General features: G+C 38.2%; 2 protein-coding genes and 1 long non-coding RNA gene across 6 annotated transcripts; 1 reads left to right on the top strand and 2 right to left on the bottom strand.

Annotated features, from left to right (window-relative positions):
* Positions 1-102: 102 nt before the first annotated feature.
* Positions 103-6,449, bottom strand: letmd1 (LETM1 domain containing 1). The gene is made up of 9 exons (XM_046396491.1): positions 6,245-6,449; positions 5,806-5,960; positions 4,054-4,169; positions 3,342-3,424; positions 2,944-3,130; positions 2,149-2,250; positions 1,881-2,033; positions 1,686-1,782; positions 103-859 (listed from the first exon to the last, which is right to left on the bottom strand). Exons 1-9 carry the CDS (start codon positions 6,358-6,360, stop codon positions 783-785), a joined length of 1,086 nt encoding a protein of 361 aa, XP_046252447.1. The 5' UTR covers positions 6,361-6,449; the 3' UTR covers positions 103-782.
* zgc:56699 (uncharacterized protein LOC405758 homolog) lies at positions 4,973-9,672 on the top strand. Of its 4 annotated transcripts, none has more exons than XM_046396494.1 (7): positions 4,973-5,047; positions 7,282-7,372; positions 7,454-7,560; positions 7,895-8,021; positions 8,106-8,189; positions 8,350-8,407; positions 8,503-8,931. In XM_046396494.1, the coding sequence occupies exons 2-7, from the start codon at positions 7,288-7,290 to the stop codon at positions 8,576-8,578; spliced, it is 537 nt and encodes a 178-aa protein (XP_046252450.1). In that variant the 5' UTR covers positions 4,973-5,047; positions 7,282-7,287; the 3' UTR covers positions 8,579-8,931. The 4 variants fall into 4 exon arrangements, with proteins under 4 accessions (XP_046252450.1, XP_046252451.1, XP_046252452.1 ...); XM_046396495.1 differs by lacking the exon at positions 4,973-5,047 and adding an exon at positions 6,534-6,667 and having other exon boundaries at positions 7,286-7,372; XM_046396496.1 differs by lacking the exon at positions 4,973-5,047 and adding an exon at positions 6,550-6,667.
* On the bottom strand, positions 8,705-9,973 carry LOC124063144. The gene is made up of 2 exons (XR_006844062.1): positions 9,908-9,973; positions 8,705-8,776 (listed from the first exon to the last, which is right to left on the bottom strand). It is a non-coding gene; the product is annotated as an uncharacterized LOC124063144 (long non-coding RNA).
* Between the last annotated feature and the right edge of the window lie 749 nt (positions 9,974-10,722).

Genomic DNA, 10,722 nt, shown 5'->3' with positions numbered 1-10,722 from the left:
CAGAGCACACAGAGGTAAATGTATGAGAAGATACAGTACATGTTTGATCCGAACATGTAAAAATATTTAACATGCACGCACGAGAGCAGTCTTATCTCTATTTTCGTGAATGGAATGTGTCCGAACTACTTTACCATTTCACAAGCAAAGCACAGACGATGCACAAAACACTACTGAACTTTAACTAAACAATATCCTCTTTGTTTCCCTGCTTGTTTTTGTACTTGTGTAATGATTTGCTTACTTGGTAAACAAGTGCCACGTCTGCAACAGGTAATCATGACAACATAACATCACTTAATTTAGTTCAGTGCATCACAATACATTTAAGTTCTTTGTGAGGTTGGGAAGAACGCGAGAACTCATTTAAGCAAGCTTATGAAAATACAACTGTCTTATTGTGCTAACTTATAAATGACACACCCTTGGTAAAGACACAACAGATTCACCAGATTCTTCCAAAGGAATTTTTGTAAACATCTGAGTGTGTTGTTGATGGTGTTTTTTGCTGTTCATAGCTGACACTGGAACTTTAATTGGCAAACAGGACAGTTCTAAGGCGTCTAAAATTAAGGGGATCCTTCTCTTTACTGCAAACCTTCTCTGATTTTTGGGCTAAGACAGTTTCTTTTTTTTCTTAAAGCTCAAAATCTTGCCAAGAAGAATTCTGAAATGTGTTTTTTCCTTGACAAAAACAAGACATTGACAGCTTTCAGGAAATTGTGCTGCCCAGTGCACAAAAGAGAACATAATCAGCGGAGGAGATTGCTTCAGGCTTCCCCTCAGTGTCGGCTGGGATCTTTTGGGTAGTTGGCAGAGAGAAACACAATGCTGTGCAAAAGCAGCGACAGCTCTGAATCTGCAAAATTTTAACAAAAGAGACATAAAAATAGCACTAGATTTTAGAAAAGGCAGATATGTCAATAGGAAGGGTTAAAGGAATAGTTTGACATTTTGGCAGCGTTAGAAGAGAGGATCAATACCACTTTCACATCAATGCACCGACAGAAAATTCCACCAATTTCACACACAGCAGACCTAATTAATTACTTTTATATAGGAGGGGCAGATTTGAAATAAAGTGACGTGCAAGGGGCCAGAGATTTGCATTTCCTTTGTCTGATCCCAAAAAGCAATACAATTTTAATGGCTTCCAGTAATGTCGACGGACAACCGAACCTGATGGAAAGTCTGATCCACAGTGAGTGGCAGCTTAGTCTGGAAATGTTTCTTCACATTAAAGACTTTTACCATGAAACCCTTTCAATGCAGATCAAACACACGGGTTTTGCTTCATTCAGCGATAAGATGAACAGGTGTCGGTTTTTAAAAATCTACTTTTTTTTGTTTTGAAAGCATTGAGTAAGACATCTTGGGATGGCATTTGATTCGGCTAACAAACACACGAAATGAGTAGCTTGCGTGAGTGTAGGATTCTTGATTGCATCCAACCACTCGTACTAACCGATGCTGGCTAGGTTGAGATTGTTAATGGGTCAGATTCGGACATACGGATCCCCAGCTGAATACGTCTGTACGGCTGAGAGTGGTACCAAACCTCTGATCTACTCTTGGCAAGAGAGGAAATAAGCATTTTTCTCCTTACTTCAAACCATTCCTTTAAAAACATGGACATGTTTGAAGTGACAAAATTTTCAAAAATACTGTACATCACATCAAAATACCTTTCAGTGAGGAGGACACCTGAAGCCACTTGGATAACCACTCGCGACACTCGTTTACGCCAAGACTATAAGAATTGAGCCCTCTTACAAAACAAGCCTGAAAAGAGAAGAATATGCTGTGTTTAAATACACAGTGAGGAATATACAATGTTCACGTGTTTGGTCAGTGAATACGAAATCTGCAGAGTGACTGACCTGTCTAAGTTCAGACTCACTAAGCTGATGAGGGCCCAGCCTGCTGAGGGCCCGGTCCAGCTGGAGCAGCTCCAGGGCATGTCTGTTCAACCGACGTCCAATCAGGAAGCCCGGGAGGTGAGGCGTCAGGAAAAGCAGGGGGCTGAGGTGTCTCTGGTTGGGCCGTGAAAAAAAGACACAACAGATGTTCCAGTGGTGTTCAGGTTCAACAATATGTCAGCTAAATGAGTGTGCAGGATGCTGGCGAAAAGTGAGGGCTTTGACTGACCATTTGATCCACACTCATCTTCTTTATGCTCAGAGGGGGTCCCGAGAACAGGCCTCGAACGGCAAGGACTTCTGACACTTGAGGGTTTTTTCCACTTTGCACCTGAAAATGAAAAGAAAGTCAGCTTATCCCACATTCATGAAAAAAATACACCATGCCAACCAGCATTTAACTATTTACACCAGAATATTGTTGACAGGTTGACAGAATCAGTTGTGAAAAGGCAGTTTCATAAAGTCCAAAGTTAAAAGTGGTGGTGGAAGTAAAAAAAAGTCAGAATTGCACCAACTAGGTTTGTGTGCTAATTGCTTAAGTTCTGGTCTGTGAAACTACTTTGCAGGAGCATCTTGGTTAGTAAGGACTCCAGTGGCGTGCAAACTGGTTGCTGAGACACATCTGTAGCACTCAGAACCAACCACCAGTGTTAAGAAGCATTAAAGGGTGTAACATAACTTTCAAACACAGAAGTTTTAAAAAGCTAAATAACACATTAAACTGATTTTAGTTGTACATACAAATATGAAGAAATGTGCATCTGTCAGTTTTATTTGACTGTTTAGTCTGATGCATAGGTGGCACAGTTGATAGATGAGACCTTATTCATCTGTTCAGTCACCTTACAAAAGACAAATGCATCAGTATAATGCTCTATACTTATGCTCAAGCATATTTCAGTACAAGAATACAATTTATAGCTGGTAGTAACAGAACCAATGGCAAATATGTGTGAAAGATGTAGAGGAGATACAGAATATTCTGCACATACTTTGGCATTTTTCAGATGCATTCACTTACTTTAGCACACAGGTCCTTGAGGAAACTTTGTAGCTGACCGTTTTTGACCTGACGACTTGCATTCTCAAGCCCTTTGAGCACTGGCCAGTGATGCTGGGCCCTGAGGGAATGGTACTGTTTTTGAAACTCTACCATCTGCCCGGGAGTCCAGAAATGAGGAATCAGGAGCTGACGGGGGAAAAAATACCTGGCAGTGAACAGAGAGGGTGCTAACAGTGAGAGGAAAGACACAATTAGTGATGGGAAAATATGTATCACCAGGAACCGGATAGGAAGGAAGATCCAGTACAGTGTAGGACACAGTGAAGCATACACAGGGTCAAGAATGAAAACTGCTATCAATCATAAAGGAATGTTTTTCTTAATATGAGTCGAGGGGTTATTTCTAAGTAACTCACATGAAGACAAAAACCAGGTAGTTGACACAAGGAGGGATGGATATCACTATCAGTGGAACAGTCTTGATCAAGTCTCTGCGAAACTGCAAAACAAATATGAAGTAAGTAAAGCCAAGCAAGGTATTAAATGAGAATACGGCTCACTTAGAGAGATGTCAGAACACAAGACTTATACTCAGTCTCATGTGATTTTATCTGAATCAAACAAATACAAATCAGTACTGATTCATAAGAGCTGGTCAGTACATTATGTTCCATGTAAACTCAACTTTCAATTTTCAAATTACCATTTCAATATCCAATATCCTTTTGTCCTTTCAACATCCAATTCCCTTTTCCTGTCTCATTTTTCTTTTTGACATTCTATTACAGACTGATTCCAGAGAGTACTAACAAATGATAATAGTGCTTTTGCCAGTTTCTCTTTTCATTTCCGTTTCTATTCTAATTTGAAGTTACATATCTGATCAAGATTATCTCAAAAGGGATATGTATGCATATTCCAGCCTCCCAAATGTCAGTCCACATATCCACTTTGACTTTACTAGATTCATTTGTGTAAAACTAATTGGTACAGGTTTTATACTGGTTTCACTATCTCCCACTGTGAAAAACTCTGCCCATTTCTCATTTGTGCTGTAAAATCTTCCTTTGTACATACAGCACTGTGTATGTATGTGGTGACTGATGCACATTCAGTAAGGACACACACCTGTCTGAGTTTCTCCATGTCCCTGTAGGGCAGATCTTGAAACTTTACTCGTTCAGAGGACATCTTTGCTTTTATCCTCCTCACATCTTTGATGTCTCGGAACAGTATCTTGAATCCTGGAATGATCCAATGATAAAAACAGAGTTTCTACATATTTTACATTTTAATATTCCATACTTTTTCAAAGATTTCCAGACTTCCCAGACCTATCTGACACCTTAGTACAAACAGCTAGATGATTATCTTCTAAATAAATGACTTTAAAATCCATGTATTAACATATATGTTACATTTTGACTATGCGTGCTATTATGTTTCCAGACAAACATGTACTGTAGAGTAGCCCTAACCCTTCCCCACATTGGAGTATTGAGCGGCCGACTGATAAGGGCTGTATTTAGGGAGCAGGGCATCTGATGGTCAATACAATATGGAGCCATAAAGATATGACGTCCTTATATTTACTTTTCGATAACTACATCACTGTATAACTCATAAATGTTCAAATTTCATAGCTTAATAGTTGGTCGTTTGTGATGCTATGTATAGCAAACCCATTTCTCTTGTTTTGTATTTGCTGTTTCTTGTTTTGTCCACCAGAATGCGTGTGCATTGTTGATAGGTTAATCCCAAAATGAAATATTTGCTTTATATGCTTTTAACATGATATCCTTACATGTATAAATTTCATCAGTTGGGTTTCTTATAATAATAAAAAAGGAAATGTATGTAAAAAATGTAATTATATGTTACGCCCGTTATGGAGTTAATGGTTCTGTTTTGTAAACAGAGAGATTTTATTTTGAAAATCACTACTTCGCACTGGCTCCTTGTGTTGCGTTGCCGGGGAAACCAAAAGGCCATTGAGATAGGAAGGAATTAACGGCAAACGAAAAAAAGTACCGTAAGTTACAGGAAAAACTTTTTTAAGACAACTAAACAGAAACGACACAACATCTGAGTTGATTATTGCAACCCCCCGAGGAGGCACAAGGTTGGTGTGCGTTGATTTTTAATTATTTCTGAATTAAATGATTATTATTTATTTATTACACTATATATGTAAACTCTCTGACTGAAAAGTACTGTGATTGTTAACCGTTTATTGTGGACAGAGGCGGAAACGGAGATGTGATCGTTTTGTTTTTTGTTTGTTTGTCAGTTCTCACGTTGGTTCATAGAGCTGGTTTATGGATCGGCAATAAACCTTAAACCCATCAGTCGAGTCTCTTACCATCTTTCGGAGGGTATGCTACACTAAGCCTTCCCCACGTCGGAGTATTGAACTGCCGACTGATAAGGGCTGTATTTAGGGAACAGGGCATCTGATGGCCAATACAATATGGAGCCATAAAGATATGACGTCCTTATATTTACTTTTCGATAACTACATCACTGTATAACTCATAAATGTTCAAACTTCATAGCTTAATAGTTGGTTATTTGTGATGCTATGCATACTGTATATATGAAATTCAACGATATTGCTTTCAAACTGACTTGGTCGGGGATTGCTGGATTCACTAAAAAACAGCAAAGCTTACGGCAGGCTGCTAATGCAAAGTTAATACAGCTGAACGAATTGTATGATGTTGTTCCACATGACTATTATCTTTGGCTATAGAATGGACAACAAGACAATTTGGACTCCAAAGCCAAATATAATGTCGAACATTTACAGGAAGTAGCTACAGAATTTAAGTTTAGAAATACAGCTCAGACGACCTCAAAGGCGAGTTAAGGTGGGCTTACCTTCCACAAAAGTGCGGTAGAGCAGAAAAAAGCGGGGAACTCGCTTTTTGAGGAAATCTTCATATTTTCTATTTATCCTCTCGAGGCTGGAGACCAAATATCTACCAATACCTCGTTTGTCTCTAGACGTTGAGAAGTATCTGCACAGGGGCAACCTGTGAAGCAGAAGAGGTAAACATGAATCACTTGGTAATGAATAAAAAAGGAGTAAAATCCCGGAAATCATCTCCGCACTTCCTGTCGTGGAGTTTGAATATTATAGACAAACATTAAGCAATAAAAAACATAAATCTCTCTGTGTATCATTATTTTTTTCTTATTAATCATAAACGGTTGAGCATATCAGATATGCAGTTAGCTTAGCAAGGGTTTCAGTGAGATGCGGGTAAACAAACTGACGAATGGCGAATGAATGTATTTTAAAGAGTTTTATAAATACCTGGACTGACAGGACACGTAAGGAGAATAAAGACCATTAGTTATCCTAACTGTACCGAGACCACACAGTCGAAAAAGAGACATCTGAGTACGCAAGCTTGCACAGAGCAGCGCCATGTTTGACCGGATATTTACCGTAATTACGCTAATAACAGCCGGTTGGTTACCGTAAAGTCTACATAAACCTCGTACGGTCTAATGAGGTTTAATATGACTTCAGTAAATTTTGTATGACATAATTGCGAACTTTTACGTTTCAAGTGATTAAAATTTTGAAAGAAAGGTGTGTTGGCACACTGTTTGAACAGGCACATTTACGGTAATCGTTAATGAGAGGACCACTTTTGCGCATGTGCAGAACAGATCGGACATTGCAAGATTTAGGAAATTGCAAGAATCTTTCCCTGGCGTTGTGCAGTTGAAGGTCTATAAAGTGTTATTTTTCGTGGTAACACTGCATTTATTTCTGACAGCATTTAAATCACTTCTTAAAACTTTCGGCTTTGAAATGCGTAATTAAGCTTTGGTCTCCCCTGTGCACTCTTTTTTTGTTGGCTAATTGTTCTGCGAGCAAATATGGCAGCGAGCCAAAAAAAGTTAGCTCGACCCCATGCTTGATTTTCCCTAATTTTTTAATTTCGGTCTGTTTTTTATAACTCAACTAGTATTACGAGGAAAAAAATGACTTACAATATTCTTTAAATATAGCTAACTAAAATATAGCTAGCTCCAGTGGCGGTGCCACTTCTACTAAAATGCTGATAATCTGCTGCCAGTCTTTAAATGACGGTAACGTTTCTTCAGATACTTCGCTCCCAGGGCAGAAGGCACAGATTTATATTGCTTTCTCAAGCAATATAATAAGTCGAATTTAAAAAAAAAAAAAAAAAACTTCAATCAGCAATCACGTGATTGATAATTTGGCACACCTGTCGAGTTACTTGAATTTGATGGTTTGTCAAGGTTACGCAGCTTTTAAATGTTGCATTTGCATCTTAATAGTCGGTATTTGTTGCTGTATTTCTTCTACGTTCCCAGCTAGACATGACAACCATCTTTCGATTTGGAGCCACTAGCGGTCCAAACAAGACTGCTGGTGCTGAGAAAGCACAGGCTGTGGAGGAAACCTGTAAGGACAGTCTCTCCTCACTGTCTTCTAGTGCAGAAAATTTTAATTAGTTAAATGCATTAATCTGTTCTGTTTTTAAAGATGAAAAAGGAAATTGCGACCCAGACAAACTTGTGCAGTGCCCCTTTGACAAGAACCACCAGATCCGGGCCTGCCGCTTTCCTTACCATCTTATAAAGTGCAGGAAGGTGAGTACAGTCCTTGTTTAGTGCAACAAACCCTAGCAGACATTTACATTGACATGGAAAGCAGGATATGTGTATCATGTTTGATTAAACTGAACATTTTCTCCACTCATTTCTCCATACATTCTTTTACAGCTGCCAGTTTATTGGATACATCCTGTTAAAACTCACAGCCTAATGCAGTAGCCTTTAATAAGTCCATCTTTTTTTCTCCATGTCCTGCTTACAAATGAGTGTATGTGTATTGCCTTCGCCCATGTCGTGATTCGATTCACAGTCTGGTTATTTTCATTCACCATAGTTTGACTGTTGCTTGATTTATCTCTCGCTGATGTAGAATCATCCAAAACTGGCCAGAGAGCTAAAAACCTGCCCTTTTAATGCTCGCCACCTGGTCCCCAAGCATGAGCTGAATCGCCACACTGAAACCTGCGAGGACAGAAAATATGTGAACACTGAAGACGGTAAGATGCTCACTTGATTGCCTCTTTGTTGACACTGCAGAGTCAGCACCTGCTTACAGTGTTTGAATTATGCTCTGTTCACAGGTGGAAGCATGAATGGCTTTTGTAAATGGCAGCTCCCGGTCAGTACTTGGGCAAATCAAAACATGACTGAGGATTGGGACAAAGGTATCAACCACAATTTGTTGTTTTTGCGCTTTAAATTTTGTAATTATTTTTGAAATATTCAGTGCCCAGTTTCTAAAGCAATATTATTTTCTGAACCAGACTGAACATATTGTTTTGTAGTGCAGTGACCATAACAATAACAGAACATTTTGTCTTGCAGAGGCTGATGACAATGCTATTCCGTTTGTGTGGGGTCAAAGTGTAGGCGTGAAGGAAATGTAAGTGCTCCACTCCAGCTCTGAGCATTTGTTCTTGCATACCTTCTTTGTTCTTTAACTGTTTTGTCTTGGTTGTCTTTTGTGAATCTCTGCAGACCAGAATCGAGGCCCACCAACAATCTTGGTCCAAGTTTTAGAATGCCTAATACCCTCCCGTGGCCCCAGATGTAAGCCTTAATTTGTGCCCCGAGAAGCTGTATGTCCTAGAAGCCTAATGTACCCATTTTATGTATGTATGTATGCATGCATGCATGGATATTTAATTTTAACTTTGCTCTTAGGTTTTAAGGTGCTTAGTTTTTAATTTGCACAGGAGTCAATTAAAAAATGATTCCTTTTTGCATCAAGGTTACAGAGATTTTAAGTCACCTTATGTGGCAGGTAGATTTCAGTGCGTGTTACAGCAACAGTTGAGTGGTATATTCAAATTAGCACCTCTTTTTTTTTTTTTTTCCCACTGTATTCATAGAGCTTTGTGAATTATTGCTTGTTATATTAAACATTTTTCACAACTTGTGCACAGCTTTGAATTATTTGAATAATAACATTGTCTGATTTACAGTATGTTCAAATGTTAATACAACATACAGACATATCTTGGAATATCATAATAGAAATAGTTGTGGGGGGGAAAAAAGAAAAATAGCACCTTAAGCTTATTTTTTAAAAAATGAAGGTGTTTTCTGTCATGCCTGGTGGTTTTATCTTTCCTCTGACCTCTAAAGGCTTCTCAACACAGCATTTGAAAAAGTTCTAGTAGGTTTTATTATATGCCTGTGGAAAAAAAAAATTAAAAAAATCACATAATATCTCACAAACTCTGTCACCTCCCTCTTGTTTTGATAATGGGCGTCGTGTTCGCCTGCGTCTTGATGAGAGGCATCCGTAGCGGCTACGAAGTCATGTGATTCAGATTCACACCTGAGAGGGAGTTGGCTGTTTGGATCCCCACTTACCGGGACCTTCATTTCGAAACTTTTAATGTTCATCTTATACTTTGGACACAATGCACAGAACTATGTATTTTCCCTTCTACTGATTTTGGATTTTATTTTCATAGGTCAACAATGTCTCTGCTTTGAGAATGTATAAGCATAGAAGTTCTAATTCATAGAAAAGATTAACATCCACTTTAATGTTTGTTTCCTGTAATTCGGGCCTCTTCTACTTTCGCAGTTCTGTTAAGAGATTTGAGATCGTATTTGGACGCCAATTTTTTTTAAGTTTTGCTGGTTTTTATTGTTATTAAACACTCTTTAAATTACATGGAATTTCTTTGTCTCTTTAATTCAAACAGGGAAAACAAATGCACCTTGAAGGTATTTATTTCCATTACAGAGTATATAATATTGAGAAAGCAACACAGCATTCAAAACCTGTTTCGCAAACAGTCATATTGTAAAATAAATCATTATATAACTTTTGCAATATTTCAGAAGTATTGTGCCAGTCCTTGCAAAAGGCACAGGAAGCATCAAGGTTACAGAGATTTTAAGCCACCTTATGTGGCAGGTAGATTTCAGTGCGTGTTACAGCAACAGTTGAGTGGCATATTCAAATTAGCACTGTATTGTCTTGCGCAATCCACTGTATTCATAGAGCTTTGTGAATTATTGCTTGTTATATTAAACATTTTCCACAACTTGTGCACAGCTTTGAGTTTGCCAATAGTTTAGTTTTTCCTTTTACTTATTTCAGAAGGTAAAGTCTGCTTATCCTCGGTGGCAACAACAGTATTTTCATATTTGAGATGGGGAAATGTGAAGTTGTGAAATTCTGAAGGGAATCCTTGAATCTGTTCTAAATTTAGGTTCCATCATAACTATTGAATAACATTGTCTGATTTACAGTATGTTCAAATGTTAATACAACATACAGACATATCTTGGAATATCATAATAGAAATAGTTGTGGGGGAAAAAGAAAAATAGCACCTTAAGTTTATTTTTTAAAAAATGAAGGTGACAGAAATATATATGTAAAAGAAAGCAGATACAGATACTGCACAGCCATTCCGTGAAAATAAATGCATGAGTTGTAAGAGCATAATGAATACTGTTAAGACGTACAGCTGTGTGTCCTGACACGGCCACTAGATGGCAGTCCTCATCTCAGTAACTGACAGTACTTCCCAGTCCTTCTGTTAACTCAACTCCCTTGATTATCTCATTCTAAGAGTACTAGAGAACTAAAGTAGTTCCTCGGGGTATCGGACATACTTAATATGACATTTTTGATGCATAACACAAAAATAGACAGCTGAAGTTAGTTTTTAGGAGAAAACGTTGAATGTGAGTGCTGTAGTACTGAGCTCA

This window comes from Scatophagus argus, chromosome 8, assembly GCF_020382885.2.
Source record: "Scatophagus argus isolate fScaArg1 chromosome 8, fScaArg1.pri, whole genome shotgun sequence".
Taxonomy (NCBI): domain Eukaryota; kingdom Metazoa; phylum Chordata; class Actinopteri; family Scatophagidae; genus Scatophagus; species Scatophagus argus.
The sequence above is the reverse complement of the archived record's forward strand: the minus strand, read 5'-3'. Positions and strand labels throughout refer to the sequence as shown.

Bases quoted from the DNA above. Each gene is read 5' to 3' on its own strand.
- letmd1 (XM_046396491.1), bottom strand. From the start codon at position 6,360: ATGGCGCTGCTCTGTGCAAGCTTGCGTACTCAGATGTCTCTTTTTCGA. The intron at 5,961-6,244 runs GTATTTATAAAA...TCTGCTTCACAG, and splicing joins TACGTGTCCTGTCAGTCCAG to GTTGCCCCTGTGCAGATACT. The intron at 3,131-3,341 runs GTGAGTTACTTA...GTTCACTGCCAG, and splicing joins TACCTGGTTTTTGTCTTCAT to GTATTTTTTCCCCCGTCAGC.
- zgc:56699 (XM_046396493.1), top strand. From the start codon at position 7,288: ATGACAACCATCTTTCGATTTGGAGCCACTAGCGGTCCAAACAAGACT. The intron at 8,022-8,105 runs GTAAGATGCTCA...CTCTGTTCACAG, and splicing joins ATATGTGAACACTGAAGACG to GTGGAAGCATGAATGGCTTT. The intron at 8,408-8,502 runs GTAAGTGCTCCA...GAATCTCTGCAG, and splicing joins AGTGTAGGCGTGAAGGAAAT to ACCAGAATCGAGGCCCACCA.